This window comes from Lygodium microphyllum, chromosome 29 (genome assembly GCF_053477565.2).
Source record: "Lygodium microphyllum isolate KBCC chromosome 29, Lygodium_microphyllum_v1.1.10, whole genome shotgun sequence".
NCBI lineage: Eukaryota > Viridiplantae > Streptophyta > Polypodiopsida > Schizaeales > Lygodiaceae > Lygodium > Lygodium microphyllum.
Window position 1 is genome coordinate 71,752,857 of NC_141163.1, and position 18,537 is coordinate 71,771,393.

The 18,537-nt window shown below is 39.6% G+C and overlaps 1 protein-coding gene across 1 annotated transcript; it reads left to right on the top strand.

Annotated features, from left to right (window-relative positions):
* Nucleotides 1–15,618: 15,618 nt before the first annotated feature.
* LOC148010779 (uncharacterized) lies at nucleotides 15,619–18,337 on the top strand. Its single transcript, XM_087671571.1, has 7 exons — nucleotides 15,619–15,766; nucleotides 15,884–15,953; nucleotides 16,113–16,634; nucleotides 16,872–16,924; nucleotides 16,981–17,076; nucleotides 17,197–17,557; nucleotides 17,827–18,337. Exons 1-7 carry the CDS (start codon nucleotides 15,619–15,621, stop codon nucleotides 18,335–18,337), a joined length of 1,761 nt encoding a protein of 586 aa, XP_087527697.1.
* The last annotated feature ends 200 nt before the right edge of the window (nucleotides 18,338–18,537 follow it).

Here is an 18,537-nt window from a genome sequence, read left to right on the forward strand (position 1 = left end):
ATGCAAACTTGAAACCAACTTGTTTTAGGCTGCTACACTCTTCCTTTGATATATTTGTTTCTATATCAATTGGCCACAAAGATGGAGAAATTGCTGATATCATGATTGCAGAATCATATTCATTGTGCAATGGCCTTGCCCTTATAGGCTCTCTTGGACCAAAAGCATGGTGTGACTAACCTTGCTTGACAACTTTGTATTTTGTTGCTGCAATTATTTCTACCCTCCATACCAAAACACCTTCTCACATAGTTACTTGGCATCCTTCATAAAGTCTGCTCCTCTCATGCCATTTTGACCTCTTCTACATTGCTTGATGTTCCCGTGTCTGGCATACTTACTTTGCTTGCAAAGGGCTTGACTGGTATCTCTTCATCCTCATCATCATCCTTAATATATATCTCATTCATCTTTCCATAATCAAATTGTATACTTCATGGCTAACCCTTGATTTTGCATTGCCTTGACTCCATCATCATGTATCTTGGTCTATGAGAACTTGTAGTTGCTTCACTTCCCTCCTTTTTCCTATGCACAATCTCCCTATCACCTTGCATTATGGGTTCCTTATACAAAGAAATTGCCAGCTACAACATCTTGCAATGCATGTGCAATAGAGGTGGGATATGGGGATTCCATTTTAATAGCATTGGTGAACAAAGAGTCCATATTAGGCCCAAATCCAATAAAACTACATGTGATATAGTCCAACCTCTTTGCACATTGAATATATGCATTCAAAACATCACTAAGACATGCATCATAAAGTGACATATTTCGTTTTCTACCTTCACATGCTAACTAGCTAGCATGGGCACTTTAAAATAAATTTGTGCTTGGAATCTAAGCATATTTCCAAGGACTTTTGTTAGCCTACAAAGTCAAATCCAAGAATAGGGCTAGTAGCTCTCTAGAATAGTACATTATGCAACAAATCTTTTAATGACCTAAGAAAAATTGCACGCCTACATGAGATTCAATTCCTCCCAATGGGAAATTCTTTGCTCCCACCATTTCAATCACCTCTATCAAAAGCCTCAATGTTGTCCCTGTTTACAATTTTTGCCCACCAACCTTGGATAGTAAAGGCCTAAAGAGAGGCCTATTGAGTTATTGTTGCTAGCTTCCATGCTTTGCACACTTCAATGTGATGCATTTGTTTAACTAAAGTGACTAATTTCTTGGTATGATTTCATAAACTTTAATCTTAATGAAAAATACAAGAGCATTCCCTCCCTTCCATTACGTTACAAGGTCCTCCATTGTACATAGCTCGTATTGCTAGCCAATTTGCACTTGCTCATCAGACATGAATCTAGCAAAGTCAAGTGGATCATGGCCACATCGAACCATGATGGAATTCAAATTTCTCTAAAAAAAGGTTTGAGACTCTTCATCCTCCTCTTTAAATTCGCATATTGCAATCACGTACAATGCTCTCATGTGCTAGTTAATGATTGATATATTAGTACAATATGCAATGCTAACAACAATTCAAGTTTAGTATAAGCTTGAATCATATTACCACATACCCACATAATCATAAACTGAACAAAAACATAGTTGCCCACCCATTTATCTTATGGATGTGATCGAAGTGCACCCATGCACTTTGTAGATCTCTAGTCTATGTTTGCCTCATATGATTCACTAAGTCCACCCTTGATGTTGGTCCCTTGGTGGCCATTTTAAACAAGTAGCACTTCTCCTTTGGCATCATCTTGTCCAATGTATTTGTTTGAATGGAAAAATGGAAGACACAATGCTTTTTGCAATGGAAATATGTTGCCATACCCATTGCCTTGCCAATGACTTGTGACCTTGTTTAGCTCTCTCTTGTGAAACAATACCTTTGAATGCACTTATTAAATGGTTATTTCAAAATATTAGGAGAAAATAATAATACATGATCTTACCCTTTATTTTGCACAAGTGGTACCATTTCTTCTAGGAAATGATTAAGATCCACCTCACTCACCTTTGATTCATCTTCTTTTGTCAAAGATTCAAACAACATTTGCTGAGTGACTAGCATTTGTATTTTTTGTAGGCTCCCCTTTTCCATCTTTAGGACTACCCTAACAAGACTCTGTACTGAAAGTAGATGAGAGATTCAATGGGGATGCACAATGGAAGGTGGTTTAGACATGGATATGGAGGCTCAAGCTTCCTTCATTCTCTTCTTCTTCATTCCTCTCATTCTATATTCTCTACCATCCACTTTTTCTAAGTATCTTACAAATTGATAGACACTTTGACCTTTAGGACACTTTACATATCCTCTCACACACTTACTTACAACCATAGGATAAGGCTTAGGCTATGCCTTATTTCTCAACACTCCCCCTCAAGCTCAGAATGAGCTTACAAAGGTAATACTCTAAGTACACTCCTGAAATACTCAAACTTATCTTTACTTAATGCTTTGGTAAAGATATCAACAACTTGGTCATTTGTTTTGACATGGATCAAGTCAACCTCTCCATCAATGGCCTTCTCTCTAATGAAGTGATAGTGCACTTCTATGTGTTTTGTCATGGCATGGTAGACTGGGTTCTTTGCCAAAATAATGTTGCTAATGTTGTCACAATATATGATGACTCCACCATCAATTTCAATCCCTGTATCACATAAAATCAATCTCAACCATGTCTGCTCACATGCTGCCAATGCAATACCTCAGTATTCAGCTTCTGTACTTGATAAAGAAATTGTAGGTTACTTTTTGCTGCTCCAACTTACCATGGCTGATCCAAATGAAAATTCATAACCATTGGTGGATCTTCTATCCATAAGATTACCTGCCCAGTCTGCATCAGTATACCCAAACAAGGTAGGCTTTATTCCCTTCTCATAGAATAAGACAAATCCAACAGTTTTCTTCACATATCTTAGAACTCTCCTCACTGCATCCAAATGTAATTTACATGGTCTTTGCATAAATTGGCTAATCAATCCAATATCATAACTCAAATCTGGCCTTGTAATGGTTAAGTAGATAAGAGTACCAACCATCTTTCTAAACATAGTCACATCTTCCACATATTTTCCATCATCAATCATTTTGATGTTCTGATCCAAGGGAGTATCCATTGGCTTACATCCTGTCATGCCATACTTATCCAACATCTCCAAAGAATATTGTCTTTGTACCAACCAAATACCATGAGGTGTATTAATGACCTCAATGCGCAAAAAGTATCTCAACAAACCAAGTTCCTTTATATCAAATTCTTTATGAAGACCATGCTTAACTTCAGCAATCTCCCTCTCAAATGTACCTGTAATAATGAGGTCATCAAGATAGATGACAATCACAACCATGCCATCCTCTATATGTCTCACATAGAGTGAGTAATCAACCATACTCTATTGAAATCCCATGCTGCATAAGAATCTACTAATCTTCTCACACCAAGCTCTTGGTGCTTGCTTCAGTCCATACAATGTCTTGTTCAACTTGCATATTTAATGCAGGTATTTAGGATTCACATACCCTTCAGGATGATCCATGTACACTTCCTCTTCTAAATTCCCATTCAAGAATGCATTTTTCACATCCATTTGATACAATTTCCAGCCATATATAGAAGGCAAAGCAATCACTGATCTCACTGTAGTCATCTTTGCCACTGGACTAAACGTCTCCTCATAATCCATTCCATATGTTTGTGCATAACCCTTTGCAACCAGCCTTGCTTTATACCTTTCTAGAGAACCATCCAATTTGCACTTGATTTTGTACACCCATTTACAACCAATTGATTTTTTTCCATGAGGTAATTGCACTAAATCCAAAGTCTTGTTTTTCTTCAATGCATCCATCTCCTCATCCATAGCTTGTCTCCATTCTTTGCATTCCACTGCTTCCTCAAAGCAAGTAGGTTCTACATGATGTACATAAGAAACCATATAAGCATAATGCATCTTCATGAACCTATTATATGTCAATCTATCAACCGGATATCTAACCCTTTCTGATATCCTCAATTGAGGTGCACTACACCTAGTGTCTCAACTGCTCTTGCATGTGGTGGCACATATTTTCATGTAGTTGTAGTCCCCGGTGTTTTTACATGAGGAATGCCATACTCATCATTGATAGATTTATCCTCTAAACTTTCAGCCAATATAGGCCTCTTGCCTTTTGCAATTTGTGCACTCTTTTGTGAACTCCTCAACCTTCCACTCTATGGACTATAGCTGCCACTGCTTTCTACATTCTCTTGAGATCTAGACATATCTTCTAAGTGCTAATTTCCAAGCTTACCATTTGCTAAAATTTTCTTCCCATGAGCATCATCATCACTACTCTCATAGGAATCCCAGTCTAGTGCAATCTTCGGCTTATACCATGATTCATACTCACTGAATTTGACATCCCTGCTAATGTAAACTTCCTTAGTCTCATTGGATCATAGCATTTGTAACCTTTCTTCTCATCAAGATATCCAAGAAAGATGAATTTAATGGCCTTTGGATCCATCTTCTTCCTCAAATAATCAGGAACATGAACATAACAAACACATCCAAAAACCTTGAAGGAAGCAACAATGGGTATCTTGCCATACATATTTTCATATGGTGATACATGATGAGTCAATGATGTAGGTGTCCTATTCATGATATGTATTGCAATATGCATTGCCTCTACCCAATATGTTAATGGCATATTCATTTGGTTCATCATGGCCCTAGCAATCTTTGCAATGATATGGTTCTTCCTTCCCACCACACCATTTTGTTGGGGTGTGCAACTGCATGTCACCTATCTTTTGATTCCATAATCTCTCAAAAAATCTAAAAATTCATATGACATGTACTCTCCTCCATTATCAGACCTCAAGCATTTTATGTAACAACCACAACCATAGCTTTAAACTCCAAAAATATTTCAAAGACTTCACTTTTATGCTGCATGAAATACACCAAAGTCATTCTACTAAAGTCATCAATTGAATTGATATAGAACCTACATCTACCACACAATGAGACATTCTGACATGGACCCCAAATACCAGAATGCACCATTTCCAAAGGATAACTGTTGATTCTCCCCCTCTTTGGAAATGGTAATCTAGTTTGCTTGCCAAACTGACAAGCCTCACATACATGATCATAATTAGCATAACCAAAATGAGGCAAACCACAAACCACCTATTTAGTTTGCATTTGTTTCAGTCTTTGCATGTTTATATGTCCAATTCTCCTATGCCATAATTCAACATCCTTATCTTGACCATGCCCGTTTTCAACATACATAGAATTTTGAACGACGTGAGTACTTGCATCCAAGGCAAATAACCTTCCTTTCTTTTTCCCTTTGGCAATCAATCTGCTAGGCCTTCCATTTCAAAATTCCTCAATGAAACATCCATATCTATTGAATCTCACATGCATTCCTTGGTTTTCCATTTGTCCAACTGATGCTAAGTTTTTAGTGATGGTAGGTACATAAAGTACACCCCTAAGCTTATTTTCCACTCCATCTTTAGTGACAAGTGGCACACTACCAATATGAGTAATTTTATGCAAAGTGCCATCCCCAATGGCCACATATTCTTCATTCTTCATTTGCCAAAGTGCCATCCCCAATGGCCACATATTCATATTGGTAGTGTGACAAGTGGCACACTACCAATATGAGTAATTTTATGCAAAGTGCCATCCCCAATGGCCACATATTCTTCATTCTTCATTTGCCAAACCACTCAACATGATGAGTCATGTGATTTGTAGCCCCTGAGTCCAAATACCAATCATCCTCACTAGGAGGGTGTGTCATGCTCCCTAGTACATGTTCCATGGAAAATAAATGGCCTCTAGTAGAGCCACCTCTAGATCCATAACCTACACCTCCATAACCACATGCATAATGGTTATATTGAGTCCTTCCTCGACCCCTACGCATAGCATTTTGCTTATGATAACATTCCATTTCAAAATGTCCATATTTCCCACAATAATTACATGCACCATCTCTATGTGGAGGAGTAGACCATCCTCTACCTCTAGAGTAAGCTCTCCCCCTGCCTCTAGTCATAAAACCACCATGACCAAAGGTACCTTGACCACATGCAAAGCTATCGCCATCATGGCCATAAGATGAGCCTCTAGCTCTAGATGGGTTGCCACCATGCCCTCTCTAATGATAAAAGACACTATCTCCACTTGCATTCTTGCTACTGCTAGATGCATTCAAGCCCCCAACTTTATTTCTTCAATGATGAGTAGCAAATCAATCAATTCTTCAAAGTCTAGCATAGAGCCTCCTCTAAGTGAAATAGAGGTATCCAAAGATTTATATGCTGGGCCAAGTCCATTAAGAATGATTGAAACCAAGTCATCATCATTCAGGTGCATTTATAGATGCAAGATCTTCTACAAGCTGTTTGATTTCTGCAACATAGTCACTGATAGTGCGGTTTCCTCTCCATGCTCCATGCAATATTTGCTTTTTCCTTCATACATGTCCCATACATTTTCTCAATGATTTCCCATGCCTCTGTACAAGTATTTGCCTTCTTGATATGAGGAATCAAAGTCTCTGATATCATATAGATATCCAATGCAAAAACCTTCTTGTTCTTTCCAGTCCAATCCTTGTATGCCTTCTTTTGCTCTTCTGTAGGCTCCTCAAGAAGCTCTAGACATGCATCATCACCTGTAATGAGGTCCCAAAGACCTCTTCCCATGAGAAAGTTCTCCATCCTATATGACCAAACACTATAGTTGTCCTTGGTCAGTTTATCTCCAATAATATGAGTAATTTGAGTTGTGTCTGACATTTTGATTGTTGAATTTTTAGAAAAACTAGCAATATGTGTTGTGCCAATCAAGCTTTCAACAACACAAAATCCATTGCCTCAAATGGTCAACTCGAGACAAAAAATGCACAAAAAATAGCCCAAAAATTCATGTAAATTCCTTTCCAAGAGAATGGATGGTATACATAAGCTCAAATGCTATCACATACATTCATACATGATGCCCATACATCATACATTGGCTGTCCAACAAGAACCATCCAAAACGAAGCTCAAATAGTGCTCATATGACCCAAAAAAATCAAAATACGGGCTTAAAATCGACCAATTTCCTTACTGATTTTCAGCAATTTTTTTGTGCTAGGAATGAAGTCCCAATCAAGTTGAAGCTATATAAAATTTTTGGGAAATTTTCTACAATTTTGGCCTCCAAAATAGCACCCATAAGCTACATTAAAACCTGCCTTTTTTGACCTTCAAACAACCAGTTCAACTCTGCAGCAATGTGAAATCTCTAATTGTGAACCAGTTCAGAGAATAACCAGTTCATGGACACTCCTGTGTGAAAGTAGCTCCTCAAGATAAAAAGTTTTCAATGTCCAATGTGAACATAAGGCAATTGTGAATTGTAAGCCTTAGGAGTTGATTACCTTCTGTATTGTTGCATTTTTGAAATGCAATCAAGAATGTCCAAGTAATATTCTTTAATCATACGAGAAGCCAACACTGTGTTTTATTCATCCCAAGCTAAAAGGATCTTCAAGGCTGATGATGTGCCATAAATCGAATGAACTTCACCGAGTTCCATTTGCATGTGGATCTTTGGTGTGAGCACATGATAACATTGTATATTGCTTCATTTCTATGAACGCATTTGCACGACAGAGGTTCTTTCTAAAAGAATTCCATTAGCTTAGACATCATAGTAATCTTCCATCAGCATGTATTCATGCCATGGTTTACCGGATTAAAAATAACAAGAGATGGTCAGGATTAATACCATGCTCAAAGCTTTGTCCTCCTCCTGGAGTCGAAGGAATCAAGTGGTCTCTTTAACCAACCTTGAGTACTTGCCTTGGCCATTGCTAAGAGGAAAATATTAGATTCATCTCACTTGGAGAATGTTGATAAAAGACTCTACACGTCCCAGTTGTATACCCAACCTAAGCAGTTTAACAAGGTTGCTTTTCAATCAGGATAATGAGTTGCCCTAGAAAGAGTGTTTGAGTGGATCCAAAGGCAACATCAAGTCAGGCATAACCTGCCAGTAGGCTTTTCTTCTGCTCTAGGAAGCCAAAAAAAAAAACGTGATACTTGAAAACAATCATTCCTCATAACCTCGTTTCACATAAATATAATCCTTGCAAGCTCGTTCTTAGTAGCAAAAGCTTGCTTTTGCCATCTGTGAGACAAGCTTCTTACCAAACTTCTTTTTCCCTTCAGATGATCTATCAATTACTTCCTTCTCCTTTGAAGTCAACATGGCTCTTCTTTGTGCAGGTCCTTCTCAGCAGTCGCAGTCTCTTACCACATTTATCAATTCTCTGATACCAATTGAAAGTAGATGAGAGATTCGCGATGGGGATGCACAATGAAAGGTGGTTTAGACATGGATATGGAGGCTCAAGCTTCCTTCAATCTCTTCTTCTTCATTCTTGTGAGGTGTTTTCCAGTCTCAATCCATGGCACACCTTTTAGTAGTCCATCAGTAGGTTTTCCCAAAAATGATGCCACCCAGCACTCTCTTGGAACATCACAAGGTTTCTCACTTAGGCCCTATTGAGTCTACTTCGCAACGGGAGAGTTCTGGCCGAACCCACTAAGATCGACCCGAATTTTTGGATTCCTAAAATCAGATGGATCTCCTAGCAGCCAAATCGCATAGTAATTTTGAGTTCCCACTTTTACGGGATGATTTGATCTAAAGCGGACTTGCCATTGCACTTGGTTCAAAGAGAATGAGAGATGGAGGGGAGTGCGGTACGTTAACCCTCCTGTCCATAGGGCAAAATCCCATTTTGGCCCCCTAAAACAATGCAAGTCGGTTCTATCTAGTTGGTCAAATTTTCATCTTCCTATTTCTATTACCGATTTAGAAAATCTCCTAGCTAACCGGGACCACCCTACCATTGGACGGACCCGTCAGGGGTTACGCCCACCCACTTTCCTTTGATGACAGGTTCATCTTTAGTTTTTTAATTACCTACATCACATTTATTGGAAGATATACAACTAGCTTCCTTAATTAGTCTGTTTAATCACATGTTTCTTCACATAATTTATCTCATAGACACGCATACAATTTGAACAGTCCTTGAATAAAGCAAACTTCTTTATTATATTGGAAGCTTATTACAATTTCCATCTTTCTGACCTAGTGGAAGATACACAATTCCACGAGGGTATTCTGCCCACAAAGATTCCACCCTTGTAACTAGTATTTAGGGTTCCAAGATCCCATCCTGGGTCACGAAGGGGCTCGTCAGATTCTAGGAACAATGTAGGATTTACAGCTAGAGCCCTCTCTGGCACCTACATTTCCTGCTACCCGAGACTATCCCTACTGATGACAGACCTTTTGCCTATGGAGCCGGTCCAAGCCTCTCGTAGCGATAAAAAATGACCCACTTGGAGTAGGGTCTCATCGCTAGTTTGGGGGTAGCCTAGCAAGATCCTTCCTCTTATTCTGTTTGTCAATAATTTCAATCAAAGATCTAGATTCTAGTAAACACAAACAATCCTTTCAAATGTATATCAAATGATGCAATGACAATCACACCATCGTGCAATTCACAGCTTCACATTGCAAAGGTAGACCTTATCCTAAGGTATCCTTACATTCTAATGAGGATTCTCCTTCCCATAAAGAAGTGTTGAGTACATCTCTTGCAACATGTTAAGCAGGGCATGAATTTCCCGTTTGGGATATCTTACCCAACATAAGTAAAATTCCTTAAAGAAATATATTGTGCCAATAACTCAATGAGATGACTTATGGGACTCTTAAATAGACATTCACTTTTCATAACAAGCGTTAATCAACACTTAACCTTGTCACATTTGACCATAACTATATCGAATGTGCATAAAGAAATATGAACAATAACCTTTGACAATTATTTCTAACATGATTCTATGATTTATAATCTCAATTAATCTAGTTGCAATTCATAATGATTAATCATTTATGCTTGTACTAGTATGCTTTCTAGACGAGTTATCAATTCGTGTAAGTGAAAAACATGGAAGCTAATATTTTTATGTAATTATTTTATATAGAGAAATAGTAATCTAGTAATGAATAACTTAGTTTGGCAGCGTGACGACATTGGGAATTTTGTCTCTACTCGTGCTTGCATTAGCCACACCCGATGTTCCATTAGTAGTGGCAATTGACAACCTCAGGCACTCCCGTATCTCTAGCAATACTCATTGCTTGACCGGTTGTGGTGGTTTCCATGGTCTTTTCACTTCGTCACTTTGGAGCCATCGTCTACGAGTGGTTCGAGAGATAGGGAAGGCAGAATAGATTTGAGATGAGAGAGCGTAAGAGAATATGGCTTAGTTGAAGACCAAGAGAGGGGAATTGATCTAACTCCTCCTCCTCCTCTCTCTCTCTCTCTCTCTCTCTCTCTCTCTTCCTCCCTCCCTCCCTCCCTCCCTCCCTCCCTCCCTCCCTCCCTCCCTCCCTCCCTCCCTCCCTCCCTCTCTCTCTCTCTCTCTCTCTCTCTCTCTCTCTCTCTCTCTCTCTCTCTCTCTCTCTCTCTCTCTCTCTCTCGCATCCCACGGGAGGAGAGGATATGCCCCCTTTGCATATCAGAGGTGGAGAGTGAGGAGCATTTTGTTCTCAGATGCCCGGCATACTCAGAGTTGAGATCTAGATACACATTGAGCAGCTCACTTCAGGGATGTATGACTGATATGGATCAGAGATCATTTGGCTGTTTTCTGGGAGAGGCATGGCACATCAGAGAGCAGAGCACACAGTGGGTCCCAGTCAGAGGGGGCCCCACCCAGACGACTATTACATAGTTCTTTCAGACAGACAGAGTGAGAGCTACTATACCAGCCTCCAGCCAGACCTCCGGGCTCACACTACAGCAGGCTGAGGACCAACGCTGCACGAGGATCCGGGGGTTTCGAACCCCACAGCCACACCGACAGGAGATTCGGAGGATTCTTGATCTACATCGACAGTAGACTGAGATCCGATGACACTCGAGACATTGGATCTCAGATCTCCAGTTTGCTCTTTCTCCACTGCCGATGTACCACATCCTGCATCCAGGAGGGATCACCTGCTATTAGCGACTTCGATGACTGCTACTACATCCCAGGATAGTATATCTCCCTACATCTGTTAGATATACACATTGCACCACTTTATCACAGCCGACAGTTGTTCCCCTATCACAGCCGACATTTGTTCCCCTTTTGTAGCCATTATCTGGAGTACCAGAGCTACATACGCACATACACATATACGACACTTATCACACTCACATCACCGTATTTTCAGTTTCCAGTTTTTAGCTTTTCATTGAGCATTTTTATTTTGGATAGCTGGACCTCATCAGTTCTATCACAGTTTGTCTCATAGGCCAGTTTTGGTCTTTAGAAGACGTTAATATAACTTTCTTTCTTTTCTTTCTTTCTCTCTCTCTCTCAAGCTCCTTCTCGCAGTCTCTTGGAGGGGTATCCATCTACCTCTCTCTTGCAGCCTCTCGGGGTCTCCTTGTGTCTCCCTAAACTGCTCCCTATGCCTCTTGTTTATAGTGAATTGGAGAAGGAGGGTTGTGACTGAGATGTAAATTAAAAAAACAGTGATTTGATGCTCAAATCATAAATTTGATGGTTTTGTGGCTCCGAAAGGTGAGTAAAACCCCAAGACACTTAATTAGAAAGCTCTCAGATCACTCCTTCTGATTGTTCGAAGTGTTGTTTTCTGTCTATAGACTGTAATTGCGACACACATGATTTTTCTAGTCCTTTATTTTTCATTAAATTTCCAAAACTGGCTAAAAAATCACTTACCTTTTTTTTCGTGACATCCAATTCTAGAAATTTTCATATCTCTTTAGGATATTTACTGTTAGGGCTCGGATTCCACCGTTTATTTAGTTCACCGTTTATTTAGTACTATTTCATACATTAGTATTAGTATGCATGTAGTCTTTTGGGTCAGCATATGTAAAGCAGTCTTTATATTTCATATGATGTGTCGCTTGAAAGTCAGGGCGCAGGTTAAAAATCGTCAGAAGGCAGTTGTATTCGTGCTGTGGATTCTTGATCGTAAATGGAATATGACTGTGTGCAGCGCTCAAGAATGGCCCCGCTGATGTTTGATCCTATCATTTTCTTATCGTGCCTTGAATGTTAATGTTATTCTCTTTCATGTTACTCAATCAATGATGATTATGGTGAATGAAAACAGTGTTGTGTTCAACGATCAGTAATTTTATGTTGCTAAGCATGATGTTTGCTCTGTATTTTGAATGTATTTTCTGAATATTATGTGGAGATGAAGGCTAGAAATCTATTCAAGGAGTTTCTTTCCAGTGATGTTGTGTGTTCAGGCAGAATGATATTTTGTGGATGTTATGGTGTGTCAAAAGGCCAAAACACTTTGGCGATCTCTGCCAGGTTCAGGAACATGATTTCTTGATTCAGGTGTAGATCTGGAATTAGGTTTTAGTAGATTCAGTCGACAGGGATGCTAATGGCATTGGGATTGGGTAAGGTGCCTTTTATGGGCAGTCTTTATGTCAGACAAGTACCCTTATCTATCCCATCCTATTCTTACCAGAAGCAAATCCCAAAAAATCAAGGCGGCTTTGGCAAGACAGCAGCAACAGGTTGCAGGGCTGGATGAGGAGCAGTTTATTGATGTTGGGCAAACTTCTTTGGAAGGGGGTGCCTCTGCAGGTACCTCAACAGTTTATCATTCTCCTGCCACTTCATCAGAATCTCCAACTTTATCAGATGATGAGGGCATATTACCTCTTGACCAGCAGGATACTTCTCCTAGACATACATTTGAGACGTTACAGCATGCAGTGCTTGGAAGAACATTTTTGTTAAGAAGTGCTAGAATTCCACCTCAGAAGGTTTTGAATTTTAACCCATTACCACCTCTAAGGAAGCCCAAGAAGAGACCGAGAATGAATCCCAATCAGTTGGTTAATCCAAAGGTTCGTGCATCCAAATTTTCAGGCAAGAAGAAAGAGGACCCTGATTGCCATGTGGCACAATTTGAGACCAGGTGGATAGCCAGTGGGTTCAATCAAATGTATGGGGATTAGGTTAAAATGCAACAGTTTGCTGCCACCTTTCAGGGGAAGGCTATGGACATGGTTTGCCAGTTTTGGTATGGCAGCCTTTAACTCATATGATGCCTTAAAACAACATTTTTGAGCAGGTTCCGTAAAGATAAAACTTCGGGAGACATTCTTAGGAAGATTAAGCAAATCAAGCAAAAGGCTATGTTGGTGGAGGATTATGCTCAGAAGTTTAGGAATCTGCTAAACATGCTGCATGCTGATGATACACCTTCAGTTGAAATGCAGATTACCTACTTTATGAAGGGTTTGAGAGGTAAGATTCGGAACCCCATTGCCAATGTTGAGATGGGCCAGAATGATACATTGGATACAATGATTAGGGCAGCTATGAGAGTGGAAAAGAGACTTGGTACCTCTAGGTCTAAGAACAGTAAAGATGAAGACTCTTCGGATGCAGATTCTGAGGCAGATTCAGGATCAGATTCTGATACAGAAAGTGAAGATGAGGGCATCAATTACAGCTCAGATTCTGATGATGATTCTAGTGACTTTGATGAAGATAATTTTAGTAGGAGAAAGAGGAAGAAGAAGAAGAAATCAGGATCAGCCAAGAACAAAAAGAAGAAAGCAAATGGAAAAGATAGGAAGAAGTCAGTGAACAGTAAGTTAGATAAAATGTTAAAACAGAAGCTAAAGGATTTGTGTATTTCTGACAATAAGAAGAAGGAAAAGCATTGTGAGATATGCCAGAGAAAGGGCCATGAAACTAGGGCTTGCTGGTATAATCCTAATGTTAGGATGGCACAGCAGATGCCAGTGATGCAAGCAAGACCGAGACCTATTCAATCAGCTGCAGTGAATCAGATTATTCCTGACACTATATGACAGAGACCCTTCAGAGGACCTAGAAGAATGCAAGCTAGACAGCCTTGGGGAAATTTTCAGGCTCAACAGCTAACTATCCAAATGGGAGCATGCCATTATTGTGGAGGTCAAGGACACTTTGTTGGACCAAATTGTGAACTTTGGGCAAGGCATAGGACTGAGAGAGGAATGCCGGTAGCAAGGTCCCGCAATGACGGAAGACTTGCAGGAGCATCTCATCAACAGCATCCACCTGCCCTAGTTGCAGCAGTCCTTATAGAGTTACCTGATCAAGATAAGAGTAGGCAAACTCCTGAAGGTATAGGAACTGCTTGCTGTTAGGAAATTTACCAGGAAAAGGTTCAAGAAGAGGCAAAAGAGGTCTTGGGTAACACTAATGCTATAAGTATGCATGTTCATTGTGATTGTTCTAATTGTATTGAAGTAGAGGAATGTCAGGATGAACCAATGGTTTTAGCGGTCACTAGAAGCCAAGCCGGCAAGAAGCTTGATTGGCAGGAACAAGAAAAGACAAGAAAAAAGGCAACCAAACAAGTTAGAAAATTGCAAAAACTTGCTAAAGGATTTGAATTTGATCAAGTTGGGGATGTAGGGACTTTAGGGATACAACTTCCTGAACTGCAAGACCAACTTTTTGAATAGCAGGATCAGGTTCTTGATCATTAGGAACAGTTTCCTGATAGTAGAAATGCTAAAAAATTACAGCAAGGAGGTTCGGAAGAGTTGTTTCAAGTTTTGGATAAGTGTTCTCTACAGTTGACTTTGGAGTAATTTTTGGATTTGATACTAGGGTTTAAAGAGAAGTTATTCCTGAAGATCAGGCAGAAACAACAGGAAGTTCTTCAAGGTACAATGGATCCAGAATAAGCAATTCCTGATTGTAAGGCAGTCATACCAACTCAGTAGGAGGTTGTGGATTACCAAGTATCTACTATTCAAGTTGAGTATGCAGGAAGAAAACATGATGATGTCCTGTTGGATGGAGGTTCAGGAGTTAATATACTTCCTAAACATACATATTTGGGAACTCAGCGGGAGGAGCTTTTACCAGCCCCATTTCAAGTCCGGATGGCAGATCAAAGGAGGTTACAGCCTTTGGGTATCTTAATGAATCAACAAATTTTAGTGGCTGGTCTCAAGTTTAGGGTGAGCTTTGTTGTGTTGAGAATGTCAGAAATTGGAGACTCTTATGAAATGCTTTTGGGGAGACCATGGTCTAGATTGGCTAAACTCAAGCAGGATTGGGGAAATGATTATGTTTGTTTTCCAAGAGGACTTAAGGAAATTAGGTTATCTATAGTTAATGAGGTTCTCTTGAAAAGTTCAGCTAGACCTATGGTGGCTCAGACTATTAACCTTGCAGATGAAGTAGAAGATGATGAGGAGGAATTATTTCTTCAGGCAAATCCTTCTGTGGCTCCAGTTTTTGAGATAGATGTTGATGGCATTATACAAGGGTATCAGGAGAAGCCTCATGTGGCTGGAAAGGTTCTTTTGGAGCATCAATCTGTTGAAACTACAGGTCGAAATCAGTCTGGACATCAAGCAGAAGGTCTTCCTGAAGGTCCAGAGTATCTTAAATTTCATGAGGGTCAGGGGATGAGCATGATAAATTAATTTAGGATCAAGGCATTGTTCATCCTGCAATTTTCCAGCAAGAGGGACCTGAAAAACAGCAAGTTGGTATGGACAGTTTCATGGACAGTTTAGGTGTATTGGATGAAGAGGGGCAGAAACCTATTGTGCAAGCTGAATCAAGGTATGAGCATACAATGAGAAGATCTGCAAGAGTTGTTGAAGATGAGGTTCAAGAGCTTGACTTGAATATTGAAGGTGAGCCTAAACCTATCAAGGTTAGTATTTTTGTTGAGGATAATTTCAAGCAGGATCTAATTCAGTTGTGTAGAGAGTTTTGAGATATCTTCGCTTGGGATTATACATATATGAAAGGGTTTGATCCAACTGTGTGTCAGCACAGGATAAATTTGAAGAAAGATGCTAAGCCCATTGTTCATAAGAGGTATAGAATGAATCCTAATTATGCCAAACAGGTCAAGGAAGAAATTGAAAAGCTCCTGAGAGTTGGGTTCATCAAACCAGTCAATGAGGTTACTTGGTTATCTCCTATTGTTGTGGTGCCAAAGAAGAATGGGAAGATCAGAGTTTGTGTTGATTATAGGAAGTTAAATGTAGCTACTATTACTGATCCTTTTCCGCTTCCTTTTACTGATTCTCTCTTAGATGATGTGGCATGTCATGAGATATATAGTTTTCTAGATGGGTTTTCAGGATATAATCAAATCAGGATGCATCCGGAGGACATGGATAAGACAGCTTTCATCACAGAGTGGGGAGCTTATGTTAGCATAGTTATGAATTTTGGGTTGAAAAATGGACCGCCTGAGTTTCAGGGAGCTGCTCATAAGACATTTGAGCCTTATTTAACAACTTTTATGAGAGTCTTTATTGATGATTTTTGTGTATTTGGTAGCAGGAGAGAGAATCTCAAACACCTTAGGTTATGTTTTCAGAGATGCAGAATGTTTGGTATGTCATTAAATCCTTTCAAGTCAGTCTTTGTAGCCAAAAGGGGTGTGTTGTTGGGTCATATCTTGTCAGAAGAAGGCATGAGTATTGATCCCAGAAAGATTGCAGCTGTTCAGAAAGCTAAAGCTCCAAGTAATGTGCAGGAAGTCATGAGGTTTGTGGGCCAAGTTAAGTGGCACAGCAGGTATTTAAGATACTTATCACATATTTGTTCTCCTCTTACAACTCTCACTAGGAAAGGGATGCAGTTTGTTTGGAGGGAGGATAAGGAGAGAGCCTTCAGTATTCTTAAGAAAATGTTGGTGGTGGCTCCAATCTTGCAACCTCCAGCATGGGATTTACCTTTCCATATTTTTGTTAATGCATCTGATTTGACTATGCTCTAATGCAGGATAAAATATCTGGTTTGGTACAGACCAATTTATTATGCAAGCAGGAGATTAAGTATTGCTAAAAAGATTCAGTAACTGAAAGAGAAGCACTTGGAATGGTTTTTTCAGTGCAGAAATTCAGACATTATTTGCTGGGTAACCCAGTCATCTTTCATGTTGACCATCAAGCACTCTTGTTTTTGGTAAATAAGCCTCAATTGACAGGTAGATTAGCAAGATGGATGTTGCTGTTACAGGAGTTTGATTTCAAAATTGTTCATACTCCTGGGAAAGAGCACGCTATAGCTGATTATTTAAGTTGATTGAAAAATGATGATTTTGAAGTTGGAGTTCCTGATCACTTACCTGATGCTGAACTTTTTGAGGTTCAAATTCTTGATCCTGATTCATATTATGATCAGATGCTGCATTTTCTGAAGTCAGGCATTATGCCTGCACACCTTTCAGCAGATCACAGGAGGAGGTTGGCACTAAAGAGCAGAATGTTTCAGGTTATTATGAAAACATTGTACAAGAGGGGAGTTGATAATATCTTAAGAAGGTGTGTTCCTGAGTTTGAACAACCAGCAGTGTTACATGAAGCTCATGCCGGACTGTCAGGAGGTCATTTCTCTGGAGAGATTACAGGTAGGAAAATATTACAAGCAGGGTTATGGTGGCCTACTGTGTTGAAAGATGCTCATCAGTATGCCAAAGAATGTTTGCAGTGTCTCAAGGAAGGTCAACCACTTGATAGGGATAGGATGCAAGATCATCCTGTGTTGCCACTTGAGCCATTTCAAAAGTGGGGGATTGACTTTGTTGGTCCCATTAAACTAGCTGTAAAAAGGACAGGTAACAGATACATTTTAGTTTGTACTGATTATGCTACTAAGTGGGTTGAGGCTCAGACATTAAAGGATAATAAGGCAGCACAAGTGTGGCAAAGTTTTTGTATTCTAATGTTATGACCAGATTTGGCTGTCCTATTGAGTTGATCAGTGATTGGAGGAAGCATTTCCTGAATCGAGTGATCAGAGAATTGACTATCAGGCATATGATTCTCCACAAAAAGTCTACTCCTTATCATCCTCAGGCTAATGGTCAAGCTGAAAGTTCCAACAAGATTTTGCTTCGTATTTTGAAGAAAATTGTTGAAGACAATCAGGAAGATTGGGATATTAAACTTGATTCAGCATTGTGGGCTTTCAGGACAGCATATAAAGTTGCAACCGGACTTACACCTTTCAGGCTAGTTTATGGCCTAGAAGCAGTTGTTCCTATGGAATTTGTAGTTCCAAGTCTGAGAGTTGTTGTTTTGAGCAAGATGGATCTTGAAGAATCAGTGCAGCATCGATTAGAGCAACTTCTGAAACTGGAAGAGGACCGGATATTAACAGCTTATCTTACTGGAGTTACACAACATAGGAGACAGGCATGGGTTAATAGACACGTTAAGAAGAAAATTTTTCAGGAGGGAGATTAGGTTGTAGTGTATAACTCTCGCCTTGGCAAGTTTCCTGGTAAGTTAAAGCTCAGGTATGCAGGTCCCTTTGTCATTTTCAAAGACGTGGGTCATGGTACCTTTTTGTTGCAAGACTTGCAAGGGAAGGTTTTACAACCTGCAGTGAATGGATTTAGGCTTAAGAGGTTGGTACAACCTTATTATTCCAATGTTCATGTCAT